Source organism: Balaenoptera borealis (assembly GCF_965194805.1).
Source record: "Balaenoptera borealis genome assembly, chromosome: 2".
NCBI lineage: Eukaryota > Metazoa > Chordata > Mammalia > Artiodactyla > Balaenopteridae > Balaenoptera > Balaenoptera borealis.
The window spans coordinates 174,280,161-174,304,037 of record NC_138867.1 but is presented as its reverse complement, the minus strand read 5'-3'; the positions used below and the strand labels follow the sequence as shown (position 1 = coordinate 174,304,037).

The window sequence follows — 23,877 nt, the reverse complement described above, 5'->3', positions numbered from 1 at the left end:
GGCTCCCTGGACCGGAAGTGGAAAGGAACTGTCGCGGGGCGCGCCCGGCCTGGCTCACCGCCTGGCAGTCCCCGCTGTCGCCGCCGCCCTCGGCCAGTGCCGAGGCTTTCCGCAGCCGCCATGTCCGCCAGTGCCGTCTACGTGCTGGACCTGAAGGGCAAGGTACCGAGGGCGCCCCACCTTCCGCGTTGCCAAGCAACTGGCAGGGGCCTCGCCCCATGGGGACCCACCCTGTTGCTAGTTAACCGGCCAATGGGAGCCATCCTGGTCTTAGGCAAGGAAGCCGTTTGGCCTCACCTGAGGCCTCCACCCTGTTGCTAAGTATCCAGGAAAGGGTCTTAGGTCCTCCTTAGCCCTGCCTCGTTGCTAGGTAACGCGGTGGGCTGCCGCCGTTGCCAGGTAACCGGCTGCAAGACCCTCATCCCCACCCCTGTGGGTTGGTGGCCCAGGCCTCCGTGGGGCTCTCGGTGAACCCGAGGCCACGGGGAGCGCGGGCCGCAGCCCGCTTGGAAGCCAGGCCTGGCGCCGAGGGGCTGCACGACCCTTGACCAGAGGTGGTGAGGCGTTGCCGGGACAATGTGCCCTCGGGCCAGTCCCGCCCTCTGGGAGCGCAGCAGCTTATGTTTATTCAGCGGTTTTTCTGTGCCAGTCCCTGTAGGGATTTCTTAACGTTCACTGTGACATTGAGTTACAACGGTCAGGTGAAGTGGGTGGTGGGAGTGCCATTTAACAGAGGGAGAAACTGAGGCGCAGAGAGGCGATGCAACCTGCCCAAGGTCACACCGGTCACAGAGAAGTGGTAGGTCGAGGAGTTGAACCCAGAATCATTTGTTCATTCAGCTGATATTTGAGGAGCACCTACTAAGTGCCAGGCAGGGTGCTAAGCCTTGGGCTGCCTTTGGGAGGCAAAATCAGAATCAGTCCCTGTCCTTCTGGAGCTCACAATCTGGTGGGCGAGAGGGACACTGATCTCAAAAAGCACAAATAAATATAAATTGCAGTGGTGGAGCAGTGATGATATAATAGGGAGAGTCAGCCTCTGCTGGGGGTCAGGAAGGGCTGCGCAGGGGGAGTGACAAACCCGGCTGAGACATGAAGGAGGAATTGGACATAACTAGGACTTGGGTGCCTTTCCCAGGGGTTTCTGGGAAAGCTTCATAAAGGAGGGATCTCAAAACTTTTCAGAAGTGACCTGCTGCCTTCCCCCAAGTCCATCCTGGCTAGAAGCCAAGCGAGTATCTGGCCTCTTGCATTGGGGAGTAACAAGAATAGGACAGGACCAACAATATTAAACAAGCCCCACATCAGTGAGTGAGAGAAACATGGGTGTCGGGCCTAGGTGAAGTGGGCAGGAGTTAGCTCAGAAGCAGTAGGGAGTGAAGAGGTGAAGTGACTGTCCCTTGCTGTTCCACTTCCCACCCCCAGCACTTTCCCAGAGTCCCTTAAGTGGGTTGCCTGCCTTGGATGCCACCCAAAGTCAACAGCTAGTGAGACCCAGTACTAGGCTCCCTTCTTCAACCTTCTTGGAGGCAAAGAAAGACACAGGGCACACCAGGGGCTGGGAGGGTGCAGTGTTCCCCAAGTCTTTGTAGCACGTGTTCTTGTTTCCTCTCTGGCCACTGTGTCGCCAGAGGTCCTACAGGCTGCCTACTCAGATCACTCATTTCTTCAGCAAACATTTCATGAGCACCTAGTAGGCACCAATTCCAGTGCGGACCATCGCTCTGTGACTGAGGAGTTAGGGCTGGGCTCAAAACCTGTCTCTGCTGCTCAGCCGCATGACCTAGGGCGAGTGTGTGAACTCGCTGAGCAGGCGCACCAGACAGGCTCGGCACCGCCCATAGTCCACAGGCCACGTTAGTCCCCACGGACCTAGAGCGCTGGTAGGGGAGGTGCATGGAAGCTGACAGATCCAAGCAGACGCATGGATCCAAATGGTCAGATCCCATTAGCCACAAGGACAAGGCCCCAGGTAATGCAGTTACCCAACCTCAGTTTGGGCTGGCGGGAGGAGAAGTGGTTACGAAAGGCTTCCTGGAGGAGGGAGACGCCAGAGCTGGGAAGGTGACCAGGTGGCAGTCAGGTGAACGAGGAGGTGTCACAGTGAGCCCACTGGCGCTGGCAAGCCAGAAGTCCTGGGTAATGCTGGAGCCTGGAGGATGGCACCAAGAGGGCCGTGGGTGTTGAGGATGTCCAGACGGGAGAGCAGGACAGAGGGGACCACTTTGATCCCAAGAAGGAACAGCCACCATAAGGAGACAATAGCCTGGAAGAAGCATGATTATACGTGCCTTTCAGGAAGCTCCTGAGGCAGCTGTGGGTTTGCCTCCCGTCCTCAGTGACCATCACGCCATTTATTATTCCACTCTCCACGGACCTCATATTTTGAAAGTTTGCCTTCTGTGCAGACTGCATTTAATAAAAAATAAGGTCAGGAAATTCACAACCACAAATCTACCTGCCAGCCAGAGCCTCTGATCACCGAGGAAACCAACGGGGCCACATTCAGCTGATAGAAAGCCCTCCGTGGATATTTCTTGCCCTTATCTTTCTTGCTTCTTTGCAGCTTCTGACACCACTACTACGCTTCTCCTCAGCAGGCTTCTGTTGGCCTCGAGGTTGCTGTGCTCTCTATTTTCCCCATTTCTGTCACTGACTGCTGCCCCTCATCTTCTGCCCTCCCCTTGGATGTCGGCTCCTCATGCTTGGGCCTGGTGTGCCTCCCGTACTGTTGCTCTCCTTGAGGCACGCTTTGATTTATGTCACTGTGCCAATGACTCTCAAATTTGTTCCAAAGTCCAGAGCACTTATCTGGAGATCCACTGGCCTCCAGGACACCTTGGAGGTCTCACGGCCACCGCAAACTTGGCATTTCCCCAGATGAGCTCCCCGCCACCCGCCAGCCCTGCTCTCTCTCCCCATCTCAGTGATTGACCCCACCATCCATGCAGCTGCCCACATTGGAGACATGGGCATTATCCTGGCCTCCTTTTCCTCACCGCCATGTTCACTGCACAGACTTTACTGAGCAGCTCCTATGGGCCAGGCTCTGTTGTGGGTGCTGGGACACAGCTGTAACGAGACGAAAGTGGTCACTGTTCTCAGGGATTGTTAGACTCTGGTAGAAGCGACAGATGATAAATGAGGATATGAATATATAATGCAGTGGTGATGTGGGCAGTGAAGGTAAAGTGGGCTTGGGAGTGGAAAGGGGCAGGATATGATCTTAGCCAGGGTGAGCAGGGAAGACTTCTTGGAAGAGGTGCCATCTGAGCTGAGGTCTGAGAACCGAGAAGATCTAGGCCAGGGCATTCTGGGCAGAGGGAACTGCAAGTGCAAAGTCCCTGAGGCAGGAGCAAATGTAGATCGCTTAGAGAGAGCTAGGGTGCTGGCCAGGATGGCTGGAATGGGGTGAGCCCGGGGAGCATGGATGGAGAGGCATTGGAGGGGCTGTGAAGACGTGCCATGGGGATGGACTTGCAGTTTGTTCTGTATGAGGGGAGGCTGGGGTAGCAGCAGTTTAAACAAGAAGCAATCTGATCTGATTCTGTTTAAGAAGGCCTGTCTCACTCTCTGTGAGGAAGGAATTGTGGGGTCAAGATCAGCAGCAGGGGTTGAGGATTGTCCCCTCATTGTTGCCTGCCTCCCTCCAATCTGTCCTGTCTCCTGCCTTTGTCCTGACCTGCAGCCTGAGGTCCGAGGCTGCCCCTACTCTACCTAACCAGTGCTCCTGGGTACGCCCACATGGGCTGCACCCCTAACCCCATGGCTGTAGCCACACTGGTCCCTCTGCTTCTATCCTGCCTGTCCCCTCAGGCCTCAGTTTGAAGGTCATACCCTTGCAGAGTCTCTCATTTCCCCCTGACCAGGTAGCTGTCTCAGTGCAGGGACCCTGTTTGTCCTGGTCACCCCTGTGTCTCCAGGCCCAGCATGATGTACGGTAGACGGTATGAATGAGTGGACCTCTTTGCAGCCTTGGTGATGAAGGTGAGCAAAATAAATTGCTCCCTGCTCTTTCCTTTGAACACACTGGGGGCCCGGGGACTCCATGCCTGTGGCATCCCCCAAAATTGGATACCTGGGGTAGAAGGTGGGCTTGGGAAGCCCTGGAAAGCAATATTTATCAAGCAGAAGTGGCCCTGCAGGGAGTGAGAAGTGGGGTTAGAATCCTGGCTCACCGTTGTTTGCTGTGTGACCTCAGGCAGGTGGTGCCACCTCTCTGGACATCACTGTCCATCTCTTTAAAAATACCAGTCCTGCTTCATGGTGGGGGGAGTATATGAGGCAATATATACTCCTGGCAAAGAGTATGTGAGAGGGTACGTGGGAATCCCTGTGCCAGGGCCTGGTCCAGGTACCCACAAGCTCACCCACTGGGTGCTGAGTCTCTAAGAGGCCTTCTGAACAGCAGTGAGGGCACAGGGTCCCTTGCCCATAGGCCACAAAGGAGAGACTAGAAAAGGAAGGTTCTCTCTCGCCCGCGCTCTCTCTCTCTCTCTCTCTGGCTTGAAACAGTAAGACAATGTATCTTACAAAACTACAGGTTCTGAGGCAGGCGGCTCCCAGGCTGGTCAGCTCTGTGGTGTCATTCTCAGCACATTACTGAGTTATGCCGCCAGCTGTCCTCATGGACACACAAGAGTGGCGGCAGCTCTAGGCGGCATCTCCAAATGGGGCCTTGCTCAGCATGGCATAGCTTCACACCTCCTTTTTCATTCCTTCAGGGAGGTGTAACTTCCATGTAACAGACTGTGTTTATTTAAAGCATATAGTTTGATGAGTTCAGTCATTGTGTATACCCAGGAAACCATAAGCACACATTCTATCACCCCCTAAAGCTTCCTCACACCCGTCTGTATCCAGCGTGTCCCCAGGCAGCCACTGATGTGTTTTCTGTTACCATTTCCCAGGATTTATTTATTTAAGTGGAATCACGTAGATAAGTTCTCCATTGTCTGGTTTCTTTCACTCGGCTCAGTGATCCTGAGATTCTCTCATGCTGTTGCCGGTGTCAGCAGTCATTCCCTTTCGTAGCTGAGGAGTGTTCCGTGGTGTGGATGGACACAGTTTATGTCTCCATTCACCTGCTGAAGGACGTTGGCATTCTCGCCAGCCTGAGTCTATTTAAAATAAGCTGCTGTGAGCACCCATGCACGCGTCTTCATGTGGACGTATGGTTCCTTTCCCTTGGGTGACTACCTAAGAGAGGAATGGCTAGGTTATAAGCTGGAGTATAACTTTCTGAGAACCTGTCAAACTTTACGAAAGTGGTTGTCCCATTTTCCTGTCCTACCGGCAGCGCTGCTGCACATCCAAGCCCACAGGCCGTGAGAGGTGGGGAGCAGGGCTTCTCTTCGGGCCACAGGCAGGTTCTAGCAGATGCGAACACTTAGCAGTGTCCCTCTCCTGACACAGGCAGAAGGGCAGGGCTCGTTAGCAGAAAGGCTCTGAGAAGGTCTGCAATGAGAGCCTACGGGACATTGTTTAACCTGGCATCTCCCGAGTGACGCGGTCCTGGACTCTTGCCCCATAGCCCACCCCCAACGCTCCCTCTGGGAAGATTCCCACTGGCCCCTGTGGAAGTTCACTTGGCGAAATGCTTTCCTTGAGGAATCCCCTGGGGGATGGAGATCGGATGGCCCTTTGATGGACAGGTGTGTTTGGGGTCCCTGGAGGGAAGGAAGCTGGTGCGTCTCATCCCCCACCCCAGCCATCCAGCTGGTGGAACTCAAGATGAAAGTGCCTTCCCTCTCTTCCACCTCCACCCAGGTGCTCATCTGCCGGAACTACCGCGGCGACGTGGACATGTCGGAGGTGGAGCACTTCATGCCCATCCTGATGGAGAAAGAGGAGGAGGGGATGCTGTCACCTATCCTGGCCCATGGGGGAGTCCGCTTCATGTGGATCAAGCACAACAACCTGTATCGTATCCCTTGGCTGGGGTGCTCCCAGGGGGCTCCTGTGTGGACATGTGTGTGCATACACACACACGTGCAACTGAGGGCTGCCGGCCCCTGCCCCGGCTGACCCAGGGCTGGCTCAGGCCAGTGGGGGCCATGAGGCACAGCCCTGTCTTTCTGGAGCTCCCTGCTGCCCAAGGATGACCAGTGTGACAGAGGTCCAAGGAGCCAGGAAGGGTTCCCTGAGGAGGTGACATCCTGGAGGAGACCTGCAGGAAGGCCGCAGGAGTTGGCCGGCACGAGGAGCGCTAGCCCAGGCGAAGTCCATTCCGAAGCTGCAGTGGGGGTGACCGGAGCGCTGGAGGGGTTGCGTGGTAGGAGCAGGGCCCAAGTGGTCAGGAGGTTGTGCACTGCAAGGCCTCACAGGAAGTCACCTGAAGTGTCTTGCGAAGTCTTTGGAAGGTCTCAGGCAGGGGGGTGACACGGGCATGTTTGCGTTTTCTGAAAGTCTCTGGCTGCTGAGTGGACGCCAGACTTCAGGGATCAGAAGTGGACATAGGGAGGGGTAGGGAGGCCGAGGTTGGCATCCACGTGGGTGGGGTGGTGGCCTGGACCATGAAGGGTGGTGGGATACAGAGGAGGGGAGAGATTCCTCCCAACCCTGCCCAGATCTCAGAGTCCCCCATGCTCAGGCTCATGTGGAGACCTGGCTGAGCCAGTTTGCATCCGTGAGGTCTGACCGGCCCCCCCCATGGCTTTGGTCAGGCACATTCCAGTATCTGCACTGCTGCAAGAAGGGCATGGCTTTGCAGCACACAGCCCTGTTCAGACCCAAGCTCCAGTAACTATGTGACAGGAGGCAAGTCCTCACCTTCCCACGGTCCAGTGACAGCAGGACTGTTAGGGTCCGTTGAGCTGGTGCGTATGCATCACACCCGGCAGACGTGGGTTCTGTCCCCTTTCCCGTGTTCATGGAGACACACAGGACCTTGCTAGTGCAGGTGTGGTCCACGGGCCCGAGCATCCCCTGGGAGCCTTTTGGAAATGCAGAATCCCAGACCCCCTGCAGCCTTGCCGGGTCAGAATCTGCATTGTAGCAAGGCCACCCCTAGTGACTTGTGTACATGTTACAGGGTGGGAGGTGTTGGCCTGGGACCTTCATCCAGTGCCCTGAGGTCTGGCTCCCTTCATCGTGCCTCTGTTTCTTCACCCCTCTCTGGAAGGCCTCAGGGGCAGCTCTGTAGAGTATGGCAGGTGGCCTGTGAGCCAAGAGTTGGCTATCTCGGAAGCTGCCCTGGGTCTGGGCAGTGGTTGCCCAGGTATGGAGAGGAGGGAGGGGCAGCTGTGTCAGCGCAGCAGGAGCCGTCAGACCAGTTTCCAGTTGGGCCCCAGTGTTTCACGCATGGGCAGCCAGGGAGGAGACATGGAGGGCTTGCCCCTCTGGGTGCCAGTGCCCAGCACGTCCTGCCTGAGTGGACACCCTCTCACCTCCAGCCTGCGTTCCGTCGCCAGGTGGCAGTTTCCAGCGAGGCCCAGCCACGAGGGTCAGAGGTGCCCTCCGCCCCTCCTTAGAAAGCGCCTGGACGGCGTGTTGCCCGGACTAGAGGTGGGAAGCCAGCACTCCTTTGACTGGCCCAGCTCCATTTCCTGGGGCCCTGCGCTGGGCCGGTTGAGGCAGGAAGTGAGGTGGAGGCAGTCCCTTTCTCCCTCCCAGAGCTCACAGCTTGGCCCTGGGGTGGCACAGGCTTGTTGTGAATGGCCAGGGTGCAGCGCACAGGAACTGGCCTCCCTGGGTGGCTTGAGGCCCCTTAAGGAAAGAGGAACAGGAAGTGCCCAGGATACACTGACCCCAAGAGATGGGGACATACCCCCCACCCACCCCCCGTCCCCCCCGCCTATCAGAGGGAGTGTGCCAGACACTTTACTTAAATCACCTCAGTAAATCCACTCTCAGGCCCCCATCACACTAGTGAGAAAATGGAGGCTTCATTCAAAAGGTTTGCTTCAGGGGCAAAGGCTCAAAGAAAGGCTTGAGCTAGAATTGGCCCCAGCTGCTTCCGCCGGAGCCTGCCCGGGGAGCCCTGGACCTCAGGAGGGTCACGTAAGCGATGGGCTTTGGAGAAGGGCCGACTGTGCTCCTGCTTCCCGCTCTGGGATGACACGCACTACCTCCTCCCGCCCCAGGCTGCTCACCCCACCTGAAGTGCCCTCTACCACACCCTGGGCTTCAGCCCTCAGCTCAGGCATCACCTCCTCAGGGCAGCCCCCGCTGCCCAGCAGCTGGGGTGGGTTCCCTGTGCCCCCTGCTGCCCCTCTGTCAGCTGAGTGCTCCCTGGGAGCCGGGACCTCCTCTGGCTGTAACTGCTGTGTCCCAGGCCCAGCTCAGACCAGGAGCTCGGTAACCCGCTGAGGGCCGAGTCATGGCTTGGGGTGGCTCCAAAACGTGCAGTGAACTGGGGTCTGTGGGGTGGCAGCCCAGGCCTCTGACTGCTCCTTAACTGCAGCCGCCACGCAGTGGTCGCCACCTCTAAGAAGAACGCGTGCGTGTCACTGGTGTTCTCCTTCCTCTACAAGGTGGTGCAGGTGAGTTGAGCCACAGGGGTATCCGTCGCCCTGGCACTGCAGTGTGCCTCTCCATACCAGCCACCCGAGGGCTGCAGCATCCCTAGGGAGTTTGGAGCTGGAACCCCAGAAGTGGGATGGGGGAGCTCCACGTGATCCGTGAGTGGGATTCTGCAGCCTTAGTTGCCCCTCTGCCTGGTGAGGAGAGGAAAGTGAACGGGAGGTGGGGCTCAGGCCAGGGGTGCGCCATGACTCCAAGAGGGACAGGTACGCCCCCTAGCTGGCTGTGGAAGGGTGGACGGTAACCCGATGCGTCAGAGATTCGGAAGGTGGGATAAGCAGGAGGAGGGCGGAGCCAAGTTCTGCTCAGAATCTTGTGGGGTTGGGGGGTGGGGAGTGCCTAAAGGCGCAGAGGCCCGAGACCCTACCTTGGAGAGAGGTGACACACAGCAGGCCCAGCTGACAGTGAGCTGGGGAGGCAGAGAGCAGCACATGCAAAGGCCCTGGGGTGGGAGTGCACATGGTGCAGTCAGGGAACATCAGGCGGGCCAGTGTGCTCAGGACAGAGTGCGGGGCTGCTGTCAGCAAGGTGACGGGGCTAGACCATAGGGGTGGGCGGGGTGGGCGGGGGTGGGATGTACAGGGCCTAGTGAGGAGTTCAGATTTCATTCCAAGTCTTGCGAGAGATGGTGGAGGGCACTAAGCAGGAGACTGACAAGACCTGATTTGAGGTAAGATCATCTCTGGCTGCTGAGTAGAAAAAGCACTTGAAGGCAGCTGGGAGGCCAGACAGGTTTCCAGGAGAGAGATGGAGGGGCGCGGCCAAAGTGGGGGCTGTGGGGTTGAAGAAAGTGGGCAGCTGGGCCCAGGAGGCCTGGGGTGGGCCCGGGAAAGCTTTCATCCCTCAGATGGTGCCCTGTGCAGCCCGATCAAGAGGCACCTACGCCAGACGCTAGGGAACAGGCTGGTGTGGGCAGTGAGGACACGGGGGCAGGAGAGCAGCATGTCCCCCGGGGAGGCCCCGAGTGCAGGCTGAGGGGTAGGCCTGCATTCCGGAGCTGTCACAGGCCGGGCTGCGCTGCCTGTGGTTTCAGAGGAGAGGCCCAGCGGTTGCAGTCCTGGGGTGTGGAGACGGGGAACCGGGAAGGAGGAAGGTTCTTCTCCCTGAAGTGTTTGGCACTGCCTTTCTGCTTCAGTGTTTGTGCTCATGAAAGAGCTTCTGCCAAGCCCCTCTTCCCTTGGTCTCCTTTGGCGTCCCTGCTTTGATCCTCTTAATTTTCTGCTGAGATGGGGCAGATTCGTCTGCAGGCACAGCTGTACAGACTGGAGTTCAGGGAGGCCAGAGGAGGCTGGAAGAGCCGCTTGTCCCGTCCGCAGTGGTTCTTCTCCCTCACCTGAGTCGCTCCTGACTCAGAGGCAAAGGGTGATAGTTACAGTCAGGATTAAAGAGCAGATGGGAAGGGGCCCCAGGCCTGGGAGTGTCAGTCAGGGAGGGGAGGAGAGTGGGCCCGCAGGGGTGGGAACTCGGGCTTCTGACCAGGCCTGATGCCTGTACTACCCCAGCCTGGTTCCCACCTCATAGGCGGCCACTGCTGTCCTCCTGCCCACATTCCCTGAGCCCAAGGCCTCGTCCATAGCACTCTGGGAAACGGGCAAACGCAGCTTGTGGACAAAGGGGCTGTTAGCAGGGGCCTCAGGGCATGAAGGGCCGATGAACTCGTGCAAACGTTCGTCACCTCCTCGTCCTTCCTCTCAACGATCTGCCCCCCACGCAACACCACAGGTATTTTCGGAATATTTCAAGGAGCTGGAAGAGGAGAGTATTCGCGACAACTTCGTCATCATCTACGAGCTGCTGGATGAGCTCATGGACTTCGGCTACCCCCAGACCACAGACAGCAAGATCCTGCAGGAGTGAGTGGGTGGGATGGGGCCCGGGGATGGGGGGCGGGGGTCAGGCCCCTCCTGGGTGACGTCACAACATTGATGTCGTCGGCAGGTTTGGAGGTGGAGGAAGCAAATGTATGTTCATGTTGTTGGTCCCCCTGCCCTGTCTCCAGCCGCACCAGAAGTCACTGGGACAGTTGTGGGTCCTTTTTCCACTCAGCATCCATGCGTAGCATGAGCATTTTTCCTGTTGCGAGGTCTTCATTTCCATCCACAGAAGTGTGCTAAATGGCTTGTTATTAGGGAGTCACCTGCCTTTGTTTTTATTGTCATAAATGAAGCTGTGATGAAAAATCTCCCTCCTTTGGAATCCTGCCCATCAAATAACAGTCACCGTGAATTAAGCACTTCTGTGAACCAGGCCCTGTGCAAGCACTTTTTTTCACTCCATTCACAATCAGAGATGCTGTCTTCCCATTTTACAGGGGAGCAGAGGGGCACTCAGAGAAGCCACATAACTTCAGCACAGCTCACATCTGTTGTTCCCCAAGTGGAGTCAGGGTCACCAGATTACACCCCCAGGAGGTTGGTCCCTTCTGCACCCCCAGCGGGGGAGCACTTCATGCCCACTTCTTGTTTTCCTCACCAACACCGTCTCCTTGGCCCCCTAAAAGTGACCACTCTGCACTCACTGTAACTGAAGAGTTTGCTGGAGGCTTTGGAAATCGTAAGATATTCTTGTGTTAAACAGCCTCAGGTGAAACCAGAGCCTGCCTTTCCTGGTGCCTGCTACAGGGAGGGGCTGTTTTGAAGAATGTCAGTGCCTGAGCTGCTTAACTGTGAGCCTGGACCCACAGGTACATAACTCAGGAAGGCCACAAGTTGGAAACAGGGGCCCCACGGCCCCCAGCCACCGTCACCAACGCAGTGTCCTGGCGCTCTGAGGGCATCAAGTACCGGAAGAACGAGGTGTTCTTGGACGTCATTGAGTCCGTCAATCTCCTGGTAGGCTTCCTTTTCTTTTTTTAAAATTTTGTCTTCTCCATGATTGGAAATAAAAGCAGCTTGACTTTTAAAACTAGCAAGGCCCTGAGAAACAGGTAGTTTCTGTGTGATAGCAGATCAACGGGATTCAGTTTGGGCTGCTCATTGCAATGCGAGCTTGTTTTATCTTCATTAGTTTCTGTTCTTATTTAGAGTGAATGCATGCACATCATTTAAAAAAAAAAAAAAAGCAGTGTATAGAGTTTGAAAGTGCAGGGCTCTTTAATCAGATAGGCCACATCGCTTAAGGATTCATTGTCATCCTTTGGGACCTCGTGCTGTAGATATACAGACATACGTTGTTTTTCTGTGAAACTGAGAGCATAAGATGTAGTTCTCCTGTGCCTTGTTTTTGGGGTTTTTTGGTTTTTGGTTTTTACTGTTTTGTGTTTGTTGTTTGTTTGTTTTTTAATTTTAATTTTTTAAGTTACTATTTGGTAATGGACCATATTTTCTGTGAATTTTAGCACGTGTACGGATTTGTGTACCCATTATCATAACCAGGAATCAGAACAGCTCCATCACCTCAGAAACCTCCCTGGATGCTGCCTCTTGGTAGTCACACCTCCTGCCTGTTCCCAACCCCTGGCTACTGCTGATCTGCTCTTCATCACTATAGCTCTGCCTTTCTGAGATTGTCGTATGAGTGGAATCATACAGTGTGTGTCAGTTTGAATCTGGCTTCTTTCAGTATAATGCCTTTGAGAGTCATCCAAGTTGCTCTGTTATCAAAAGTTTATTTCTTCTTATATTTGTTTATTTTATATTTTGAACCACAGTATGTTTATCCATTCACCCATCAAAAGGCATCTGGGTTGTTTCCAATGTTTGGCAGTTGTGAAAAGAGTTGCTATAAACATTTCATGTATAGGTTTACGTGTGGAAAGAAGTTTTCATCTCTCTACGGCAGATACCCTGCAGTGGGATTGCTGGGTCATATGCTAAGTGTATGTTTAACTGTGTAAGAAACTGCCAAACTGTTTTCCAGAGTGGCTGTTAACATTTTTGCATTTTCACCAGTAGCAGATGAGAGTTCCGGTTGCTCCACATCCTCGATCAACATTTTTATTTTTGTCATCCTAATAGGTGTCTCATCATGGCTTTAATGTGCATTTCCCTAATGGTTAATGATGTTGAGCATCTTTCTATCTGCTTCTTTGTCATCGTTATGCTCTTTTGAGAAGTGTCTCTTCATATCTTTTTTTTTTTTTTTTTTTTTTTTTGGCTGGGTTGGGTCTTCGTTGCTTTGCACGGGCTTTCTCTAGTTGCAGTGAGCGGGGGCTACTCTTTGTTGCGGTGCGCGGGCTTCTCATTGCTGTGGCTTCTCTTGTTGCGGAGCACGGGCTCTAGGCGCATGGGCTTCAGTAGTTGTGGCTCGTGGGCTCAGTAGTTGTGGCTCGTGGGCTCTAGAGCACAGGCTCAGTAGTTGTGGCACACGGGCTTAGTTGCTTCACGGCATGTGGGATCTTCCCGGACCAGGGCTCGAACCCATGTCCCCTGCATTGGCAGGCGGATTCTTAACCACTGCGCCACCAGGGAAGTCCCTCTTCATATCTTCTGATCATTTTTGAGTTGTTTGTTTTCTGATTGTTGAGTTTTGAAAGTTCTTTATATATTCTGGATAAAGCCTTTTGTCAGATATGTGATTTGCAAATATTTTCTCCTAGTCTGTCACTTTTCTTTTCATTCTATTGGCATTGTCTTTCACGGAGCAAAAGTTTTTAATTTTGAGAAAGTCCAATGTCAGTTTTTTAAATTGATTATGCTTTTGGTGCCATGTCTGAGAACTCATTGTCAAACCCAAGGTCACATAGATTTTCTCCTAAATTTTCTAAAGTTTTATAGTTTTACATTTAGGTCTATGATATTTTTGAGTTAAATTTTATTTGAGGTATGAGGCATATATCCATTTTTTTGCATATCGAACAATTTTTTTCATTTGTTGTAAAATCATTTTGGAAAATATTATTCTTTTTCCATTGAATTGCTCTTGCATTTTTGTCAAAAAACAATTGGCCATATTGTGCAAGTCTATTTCTGGACTCTGTTCTTTTCCATCGATCTGTATATCTGTTCCTTCACCAAAAACCACACTGTCTTGATAACTGTAACTTTATAGTAAGTCTGAAAATCAGATAATGTGACTCTCACAACATTCTTCTTTTTCAAAATTGTTTATTAGCTCTTTAGTTCCTTTGTGTAGAGTTTTAGAATCAGCTTGTCTGGGATTTTGATTGGTGTTGTGTTAAATAACTCTATTAATCAATTTGGGGAGATTTGATATCTTTAGTATATTGAGTCTCACAATCCATGAGTGCAGTATGTCTCTCTCTATATATTTAGGTCATCTTTGATTTCTTTCATCAGCATTTTCTAGTTTTTACCATGTACAAATTTTTTGTTAGATTTATACCTAAGTATTTCATTTTTTGGAAGCCATTGTAAATTGCTTATTTTTTATTTTATTTGGTAGAATTCACCTGCAAAACTATCTGAGCCTGGAGATTTCTTTTTCAGAATATTTTTCAGTACGAATTTCAATTATTTAATGGTTATAGGATTATTTGGGTTTTCTGTTTCATCTCGAGTGAGTTTTGGTAGTTTGCTGTTTTTAAGAAATTGATCTAGTTCATCTAAGTCACTGAGTTTATATGCACAGTGTTGTTTATAGTATTCCTTTATTACCTTTTTCATGTGTACAGGGTCTGTACTGATACCCTCTCTTTCATTTCTGATATTGGTAATTTATGTTGTCTTTCTTTTCTCTTCGTCAATCTTATGAGAGGTTTATCTGTTTTATTGATTTTCACAAAGAATCAGCTTTTGATTTCATTGAGTTCCTCTATTATTTTTCTGTTTTCAATCACAGTGATTTATGCTCTTATCTCTAATATTTTCTTCCTCATGACTTTGGCTTATTTTGCTCTTCTTTTTCTAGTTTCTTAAAGTGGAAACTAAAGATACTAATTTGAAACTTTCTTCTTTTCTAATATAAACATTTAATGCTATAAATTTCTGTCTAAGCACTACTTTAGCTGTATCCTACACTGATATCTTGGATTTTCATTTTTGTTCAAAATATTTTCAAATTTCCCTTGAGACTTTCTTTTTGACCCATGGCTTATTTAATAAAAGTGTTGTTTAGTTTCTAAATGTTTGCAGGTTTTTCTGTTATCTCGTTGTCATTGATTTTTTTTTAAGATTTATTTATTATTTATTTATATATATATTTTTTATTATTTATTTTTGGCTGCATCAGGTCTTAGTTGCAGCATGTGGGATCTTCATTGCGGCGCACGGGCTTCTCTCTACTTGTGGCATGCAGGTTTTCTCTTCTCTAGTTGTGGCGCCCAGGCTCCAGGGCGCATGGGCTCTGTAGTTGTGGCGCACAGGTTCCAGAGCACCTGAGCTCTGTAGTTTGAGGCACACAGGCTCTCTAGTTGAGGCACGCAAGCTCAATAGTTGTGGCACGCGGGCTTAGTTGTCCTGTGGCACGTGGGATCTTAGTTCCCTGACCAGGGATCAAACCCACGTCCCTGGCATTGTAAGGCGTATTCTTTACCACTGGACCACCAGGGAAGTCCCTGTCATTGATTTTTAATTTAATTCTATTACTGTCTGAGAATATAGTTTATATACTGTCAGTTCTTTAAAGTTTGTTAAGGTCTGTTTTAATGATCCAGAATATGATCTATCTTGGTGAATGTTCCATGTACCCTTGGAAAAAATGTATATTCTGCTCTTGTTGGAGAGAGTGTTCTGTAAATACCAATTAAATCCAGTTGGTTAATGGCACTGTTCAGTTCTTCTAGCAATTCTTGCTAATTTTCTGTCTGCTGGTTCTACCTGTTACTGAGGAGCATTAAGATCTCCAGCTATAATTGTGAATTTGCCTGTGTCTTTGCTTCACATATTTTGAAGTTCTGCTATTAGGTGCAAATGGATTTAGGATTCTTCTGTTTTCTTGGTGAACTGACCCCTTTATCATTATATAATGCCCCTCTTTATTCCTGATAATTTTTTTGCTCTGAGGTCTGTTTTGCTATTAATATTGTCACTCCAGAATTCTTTTGATTAGTGTTAACATGGTATATGTCTCTCTATCCTTTTACTCCTTTTTTTTTAATCCTTTTACTTTTAACTTACCTGTGTCATGTATCTTGTAGAAAACATATAATTTATTCATTTTTAAAAATCCATTCTGACAGTCTCTGTCTTTTATATATTTAGAGCATTTATACTTACTGTAACTGCTAATTTGCTTGGATTAAAGTATACCACTTTATTACTTGCCTTCTGTTTTTCATTCCTTTGTTTCCTTTTCCTGTCTTTCTGTGATCTTCTTGAACATTTGTAGTGTTCCATTTTGTTTCTTCACTCGATCTTTTTTTTGTTCGTATAGTTTTTTTAGTGGTTGCTATAAAATACTCTACTTAGAGTTAATATTTTACAGCTTCAATTGGAATTTAGAAACTTTACTACCCCGTTATAGAGTTGTCCTATATATTCTTCTATATACATTGAAAACCATATCAGACAGTGTTAAAATTTTTGCTTTCAATTGTCAAACATACTTTAAAGAACTCAAGAGGACAAAAAGAAGAAGACTCTCTACCATATTTACCTAGATATTTACTATTTCTGTTGCTCTCCCCTCACTCCCAATTTTCCGGGTTTCCTTCTGGTACAATTTCAGTTCCATCTAAAAAGATTCTTTTAGCAATTCTTTCAAAACAGGCCTACTGGCTACAGATTCCCTTCGTTTTCCTTCATCTGAGAATGTCTTTATTTCATCTTGATTCCAAAAGGATATTGTCACTGGATATCAAATTCTGGGTTAACAGTTCTCTTTTAGTACCTTAAAAATGTTGTGTCACTTCCTTCTGGGCTCCATGGTTTCTGATGAAAATCCACAGTCACTCAAACCGGTATTCCCCTGTAGGTAATGTGTTGTTTTTCTCTGGCTGTTTTCCACATTTTTTCTTTGTCTTTAGTTTTCAGCAGATAGCTTATGATGTGTCTAGGTATGGATATCTTTGGATTCCTACTGTTTGGGGCTTGTTCAGCTTCTTGGATCTGTAGATTTATGTATTTTACCAAACTCGGGATGTTTTCATCCATTATTTCTTAAAATATGTTTTCACCATTTCACTCTTTCTCATTTCCGTCTGGACTCTAGTGACATAAATGTTAGACCTTTTGTTATTGTCCCAAGGGTCTCTGAGGCTCTGTTCATTCTATTCCATCTTTTTTTCTCTCTATTGTTTAGATTGGATAAGTCCTATTGATCTGCTTTCAAGTTCACTGACCCTTTCCTATGTTATCTCCATTCTGCTATTAAGCCCATCCAGTGATTTATTTGTTATTTTATTTTTCAGTTCTAAAATGTCCATTTGATTCTTCTTCTTATAGTCTTGTTTCTTTCCCAAGACTTTCTAGTTTGACATTTGTTGCAAGAGTGTTTGCAGTTTTTATCCTAGCTATTTAATGTCTTGTCAGATAATCCCAATATCCGTATCATTGTTGGTGTCCGTTGATTGTATTTTCCATGTGAGCTGAAATTTTTGTGGTTCTTTGTATGCTGAGTAATTTTAGATTATATCCTGGGGTAAGATTCTAGGTCTTATTTAAATTATACAGAAAATGTTGATTTTGTTTGTTTGTTTGTTTTAGCTGACAGTTGTCCTGGTTAGGTTCAGGCCACAAGTTTCAACCCCCAATCTATGGGCCATGAGTATGAGTTTTCAAAGCCTTTGTGCCCTTTGCTATTTAAATCTATCCCAAATATGCACTGCCCAGTGGTCTGTCAGGGACTGGGGAGAGTTTGGTTCTTGATGTCTTTGGCGTGCTAATTAGGATCATATCCATGCATGCCTGGTTCTAGAGAGATCTGGAGACATAAACAACTTCACGAGATTGCTTACCTGAACCTTTCACTCTCTGCTCCCTACCTGGTGCTTTCTGGCTGGGGGCTTCCCTTTTTGGTTCTGTGGCCAAAAACTTGGGGCTCTAGATCCCTACTCTCACGCTTGTCTGCACTTGGGCTGAAATCCTGGGTTTGCCCCACCGTCTTGGAAAGGCAGCTGAATTGCCTAGGGCCTGGGACGTGAGAAAACAGAGAAAAGGGGGTAAATGAGGGATTTCCATACTCCTTCTGTGCGGCAGGAGTTCCCCTTCTGGCCCTGGAGCTAGAGCCAGAGGCTTCCACAAGCTCTGACTGCACCGTACTTCTTGGTTCCACTTCCAGGTTTCTGCTGCACTTTCACATGGGTAGGGGGGTAGGGAGGACTGCTCATTCAGTCGGCTCCTCCCAGATCTACCTTTTCAGTCTTCCAGTAGTTGCCCATGCCTCCTGCCCAGGTTTTATAGCTGTAGTCAGTGGTAGAGAAAGGGTGATGCAAGCCAGTTCCATCTCACCTGCAACCTGCCTGTCACCGCACGGGAGAGGGCCTCACTCCCATTACTTGGGCAGACAAGGATTGGCTGGGCCAATCCAGTCATGTGGGCCACTTAGGTGTGCCCATTTCTGACTGTTACAGCCAGTGCAGAAATGAGCATGATTGCTTATCCTCAGATGTGTGTTTGGGCATCTCCCTTATCTGGGCAGGATTTCTGGAGGGCCGAGTTCCCAGACATGCAATTGCTAAGTAACAGTGCTTTCCAAAAAGATTCTCCCAGTGGACTGAATGTAAACGTATTTGCTGTCTTACTTACTAAGCTATGAGGCAAGACAGTGGCCTCACTCACTGCGTTCCCCTCCTGCCTGAGGACCTTCATCTGAATTGTTTACTGAGCCCAGAACATGGCTGTAGGGTGTCCTAAGGTGGAGAAGTAATCCCAGGGAGCAGCTTATAAACAACTGCCTGGGAAAGTGCTGGGAGTTCAGGGGCGTCCCAGCCAGTGTGTCCCTACACATGGCACTGCCCAAGGACCCCTGTTCTTCCATATAAGGGGCAGCAAGAGGCAGGTATGGACATCCCAGGCATGTTGGAACACACCTTCCTAAGTCTGATTGCAGAACTGGCGGCCTTCAGAGTCAACATTGGCCTCCAGATTCTGAAAATCTTGTTGTACTAGTATAATTAGGCAGCCGATCCCCCGGCAAACATCTCCTCCACGCCCCCCTGGGGAAGGCACCAGCTTTGGGCTGCCAGTCACGCCTCAGCACCGTCCTGGTTGCTGCCCAGAGAGCCAGAATTAGCCTTAGAGGCTGCATGGCTTTTGTCTCCTCTTCCTGAGCCTTCTTTCCCATCGTTCAGCTATAGAGGGCGGTGCAGTCCCAACTCCCCAAGGGGAGATAGCCCCCCAGAGAAGGGGGTCTAAGGGCAGACTGTCAGGGGGAACACGGAGGACCCGCAGAGGAAGGCAGGTGGTAGTGCCAGCTGCCCAGAGCCCAGGGGCGAAGGGCCATGTCTGCACGGGCTCACCGAGTGCCCGCTGCCTCAGGCACTGTCCTCATGCTGGACCCAGCAGTGAGCAGCCTGCCATGGCCCCTCGCCAGAGCACGGACAGGATGGGTGGACAGGCAGACAGGGCTGGCGAGAGGCAGAGGGGGAAGCGGCTTCTGTGTGCTGCAGGGTCAGGTTGCTGCCTGCTGAGGCGAGGACAGCGAGAGGCCAGCGTGGTCAGAGTATAGTGAGCGACGGGAAGTGACAGAGCCACACCCTGCAGGGCCTTCTGTCCTGTTTTGTGCCTTTCTCGGGGTTGTCGTCCACATGGCGCCTCAGTTCTCCACTTCCCTCAGAGGCGAAGGGCTTTCATGTGTGCACGTGTTACTTCCAGACATCTGAGTTAAAGACTGGACAGATTTTCCTGCTTCTCTGCAGAAATCGGAAACTCGGGCCCTCCAAGGAACGACCCATATGGCCCTAGGGCCTCTGAGTTTGTAGCCCTCTGTTTCACTTGCTGGTGTGGATGTGGCCTCATGCAGAATGGCACTACGGGGTGGTGGTCCAGGCTGTGGCCCCAGCACCTCTGCCAGCCACTCTGTGCCCTCGGCGTGTGGCATCCTCTCTGTGCCTCAGTGTCCTCGTCTCTAAAATGGGCCCAAGGAGAGGTGCTCCAGCAGCCTGGCTCCCTGAGGACAGTCTCCGGGTTTGCCCATCGTCCTGCTGTGATTTTTAGTTGCACTCTCAGATGCCTTCCGGTTTGCACAGGAGTTAAAAGGTCGCCCAAGTCACAGCCCCGCCCTGTTGAGGAGGAGCTGCTCAGTCAGTGTTATAGCTGTGATTGTATTTGCTTAAGTGTATTGTTATTTTGCATCAGTGGTTATCAGACATCAGGGCAGCCCTGGGAGCAGGGCCCAGGAAGCTCCGTCTTCAACAAGCCCTAGGGGCTTTGCCAGGCCCCACATGGAGAAACAGAGATTTCCAGGAAAGTGAGTCTGGCCTGCTCCAAGAGAGCCCCACAGAGCCCAGCAGATGAGCAGACCTGGTAGAGTCCCTGCCCGGGCCAGTGGAGCACGCGGCCTCAAGCCACCAGGTCTGCCCCAGGCATCCCAAGAGCAACTTAGAGTAGAGCCCTCAGAGAGGATTCCAGGCACAGTATCGCCTGGCCCATCTGAGAGGGAGGAGCCTCGTGTGGCCTGAGGCCTAGAAGGTGGGACCTGTAAGTGTCTGCCTCCCTGGCCTGGCCTGGCCCTGCCTCCCCAGCTCAGGGGACAGTGAGAAGGGCTTTGAGAACGGGAGTGGCCGGGAGGGTCACACAGCGTGCGGGGGACAGTGACCGGTGCGTGGGGCCTCCCCTCACCCCCTCCTCCCACCCCCTAGGTCAGCGCCAACGGTAACGTCCTACGCAGTGAGATTGTGGGCTCCATCAAGATGCGGGTCTTCCTGTCGGGCATGCCTGAGCTGCGCCTGGGCCTCAACGACAAGGTTCTCTTCGACAACACGGGCCGTGAGTATGCCACCGGGGCCCAGGTTTCACCCCTGGGGCAGCTGAGGGACTGTTCACCTGCGTGATGAACAAGTTCATCTCAAGCACTTGGCTTAGAAACATTTTCACGTTGTTTACAAGACAACTGTGAAAACCAATAAGCTAACACCAGGACTTAGAGGACATGGGAGAGTGAAAATCCTCAAGTCAAGCCCCCTTGTTGCTCTGAGGGCCAGAGGTGCAGGTGAGTACCTTAGCTGCCAAAGCGCGTGGAGCATCATGCCACAGGTCCTCACCTCCACCTACTGGAAGGTACCGCGGGGCTCGCTCTCCCCTCCCAGGCCCAGTTTCTGCCCTCACCTCTGGCATTGGGTCTGGGCTGTTCAAAAGCCACATACAGTGGTTCGAGCATGCGCTGCCTGGCCTGGATGTAGCACTTCCCATGGTGGGGCATGGCTAGAGCGGCCTCAGGAGCCCAGGGTGGCTGGGGCTCCGTGGTTGCAAACTGGACCACCAACCTCCCCGCCAACCACAGGTCCACCGGCGGCCGTAGCAGTGGCGCGTGTTGTCATAGTTACGTCTGCAGCATCGCTAGTGAGGGCCTCTCTGACGTTAGCCCATCAGAGCAGCTGCGCTCTCAGGACTGAGCTCAACCCACACAGCCTCTCTGGGCTGGGAAACCAAGACAGGACCCCAGGGATGACAGGACCGGGGCCCTCAGGGAGCCCCAAGTCGTCACCGAGCTCCCCCAGTGGGGTCTGTTAATCATTCAGCAAACATGTCCCAGGCAGCAACCCTGGCTGGGGACTCAGTGTGAACTAGGCCTACTAGCCCTGCCCTCAGCCCAATCTTGGGAAGTGATGGGGTTTCCAGGGGGGTGAGGAGAGATGGGGCGTGGCTGCCTCAGAAGCCGGCCCCCTTGGTGTCCGTGGCCAAGATACTCTCACAGATTTGGGGGCAGCTCTGCTGTGCTCTGTCAGGAGTGGACCCCAGACAGTGGGAGCATTGCTGAGAGAGTGGCCTGGGGGGCCTAGGGACTGTCCCGCCCTCACCCCCACCTCCCCTCAGGTGGCAAAAGCAAGTCCGTGGAGCTGGAGGACGTGAAGTTCCACCAGTGTGTGCGGCTCTCTCGCTTTGAGAACGACCGCACCATCTCCTTCATCCCACCTGATGGCGAGTTCGAGCTCATGTCCTACCGCCTCAACACCCATGTGAGTGCACCAGCCGCCAGCCAAGAGGGCCCCCAGGCCCCCGCCCCTGCTCCTCCCCTGGGGCAGCCTCCCTCCTCTTCCCTGCTGGCTGGGAGCCGTCCCCGTCCACAGCGAGTCTCCCGTCTGTGAGGTGATGCCCAGGATGGGCACGGCTCCCCACGAGCAGCCTGGGCTCCAAGGAGCCTGTTTGACAATGCAAGGCTCTGAACTTTCTGAACCGAGGGGCCTTTGGCACCACTGCCCCTTTCCCAGGCATCCCCACCAGAGCGTGCTCGGTGATGTTTTCTGCATTTTCTCTAACGCTCTGACCCATCCTGGCACCAGCTGCGGAGCCCCGAGCAGCACTGTGCTGGGCTCACGCCTGGCCCAGTGGTCCCTTGCCCTCAGTTTCCCCTCTGCGAGACAGGGCTTTGTAAAACGACTGGTTGTGAGCGCCATCTTCACTCTCCCCGACAGGTCAAGCCCTTGATCTGGATCGAGTCCGTGATTGAAAAGCATTCCCACAGCCGCATCGAGTACATGATCAAGGTGCGTGTGCATCCTGCACGCAGCATCAGCCGGGCGCGCGGGCCGTAAGAGGGGGGGATTTGGGCTTCCCCCCCTGGTGCAGGCCTTCTGGTATCTCTGGTCGGTCCGGGGCCTTTGGCACAGGGTCCTAACCCAGGACTGGGGGCACGCTGGGGCTCTGTGACACCTGTCCAGGGGGTGAGGCCTGTGGCTGTCATCCGTGCTGCCTCACTGTGAGCTCATGCACAGCGTGGGCCTTGGGCACAGAGAGGACACACTGCCCAGGTCTTGTGTGCGGCCACCGTGGCAGTGGCCTGTGACCAAGTGTCCAGGTGGAGCACTCCTGCCACTCAGTCACCTCGTCTAGCCCAGGCCAGCCCTGGTCACACAGACGTTTTCCCTGGAGGCCAGGGCCAGAGGGAGGGATCGGGAGTCCCAAAGGCCAAGGGGACAGGAGGGCAGAGACTGACCGTCCGGAGTTGAGCTTAAGGAAAACCTCGGGGTGGGAAGAGGGTGTGGGGGTCAGCTTGGTGCTGGGGGCGGGGGGGACTCCCAGAGGCCAGGCCAAGGGGCATGTGGCCCTTGTGGGAGCAGGCTGGGTGGGAGCCAGGCTGTCTCACCTTCGCCCGCCACAACCTTGGCCACATCGGCCTCGTCTCCAGGCCAAGAGCCAGTTCAAGCGGCGGTCAACAGCCAACAACGTGGAGATCCACATCCCCGTGCCCAACGATGCCGACTCACCCAAGTTCAAGACGACAGTGGGGAGCGTCAAGTGGGTCCCCGAGAACAGTGAGATTGTGTGGTCCATCAAGTCCTTCCCGGTGAGCACCCTTCTCGGCGGGGCACCGCCTCCAGACAGGCGTGGGCAGAGGCTGGCTCGGCTCAGCCTGGCTGGGGCAGGGGCGGGGCCGGGGCCCAGGGTAGGGGGGCACTCCACCTTCCTCTTGTGTGTGAACCGGCCTGTCTTCAGAGTCACGGCAGGGTTCCCTCTCTCCCTCCTTCTTTCTCCCTCTGACACTCCTGTTTAGAACTCAGCTTCCCTCCTGGGGAACGGACCGCCTTGGGGCCAGAGCCTCACGGGAATCCAGCACCAGCTCCAGGAAGGTAGAGCACTTCCTGCCCCGGCCCACAGGCTGGTAGAGCCACCTGGCTTGTGTTCAGGATTTGGAGCACTTGAGTCTGGGTTTGTGGGAAGAGCGCCCTGGGACTGGAAGATGGGTACGCGGCTGTGCCGACTCAGGGTGCGGCCGTTGCCATCCTCATGATAAACAAGGTGGAGCACCTTTTCCATGTCTCAGAGGACTGTGTGTGCTTCTTTCTCTGGAAACTGTCGTAGCTGTCTCTTGCTCACTTCTCTATCAAGTTTGCTCATTTTCCTCTTAGTTTCCAAAAGCTGTTTACACATGGGCAAGATTAGTACCTTTTCTTTGATATCATTTGCAAATGGTATTTCTCAGTGTTTGGTGTTTGTCTTTTGACTTTGCTTCTGGTGTTTTTTGCTGTGTAAACTTTTTGATTGCTTCTTCTTTTAATTGTTGTTTAATGTAGTCACATTTCTCAGTCTTTTTCTTTTATTGTGTTTGGAATTTAAGTCATGATTTGAAAGGCTTCCCCATTCCAGGCTATAAAGCAATTCACCCATGTTTGCTTCTAGAACGAGGACAGTAGTATTTTTCACCTTAGACTTTAGGTCCTTTTGGAGCACAGTCTGGTAAATGGGTGACATACAGACCCAACTTTATCTTTTCCCACATGGCTATCCAGTTTCCTAACATCATTTACTAAAAAGTCCCATCTTTTCCCCAGTGGTTTGAAATGCCGTGTTTTTCAAAAATCAAATTTTCATGCAGCATTAGGTCTCTTTCTGGGTATCCTCTTGTCTGTCTCTCCAT

At 52.0% G+C, this 23,877-nt stretch overlaps 1 protein-coding gene across 2 annotated transcripts in view; it reads left to right on the top strand.

Annotated features, from left to right (window-relative positions):
- AP1M1 (adaptor related protein complex 1 subunit mu 1) overlaps nucleotides 1–23,877 on the top strand; it is a 30,004-nt gene continuing 6,127 nt past the window's right edge. The window contains exons 1-10 of one of the 2 annotated variants that reach the window (XM_082381361.1): nucleotides 16–162; nucleotides 5,534–5,654; nucleotides 5,770–5,926; nucleotides 8,416–8,483; nucleotides 10,246–10,376; nucleotides 11,207–11,354; nucleotides 20,162–20,288; nucleotides 21,336–21,478; nucleotides 21,935–22,006; nucleotides 22,648–22,806. In XM_082381361.1, the coding sequence (XP_082237487.1) occupies nucleotides 5,625–5,654; nucleotides 5,770–5,926; nucleotides 8,416–8,483; nucleotides 10,246–10,376; nucleotides 11,207–11,354; nucleotides 20,162–20,288; nucleotides 21,336–21,478; nucleotides 21,935–22,006; nucleotides 22,648–22,806 (1,035 nt within the window). In that variant the 5' untranslated portion in view covers nucleotides 16–162; nucleotides 5,534–5,624. Of the gene's footprint in view, nucleotides 163–5,533; nucleotides 5,655–5,769; nucleotides 5,927–8,415; nucleotides 8,484–10,245; nucleotides 10,377–11,206; nucleotides 11,355–20,161; nucleotides 20,289–21,335; nucleotides 21,479–21,934; nucleotides 22,007–22,647; nucleotides 22,807–23,877 lie in introns of both variants that reach the window. The other variant, XM_082381362.1, reaches the window with a different exon arrangement.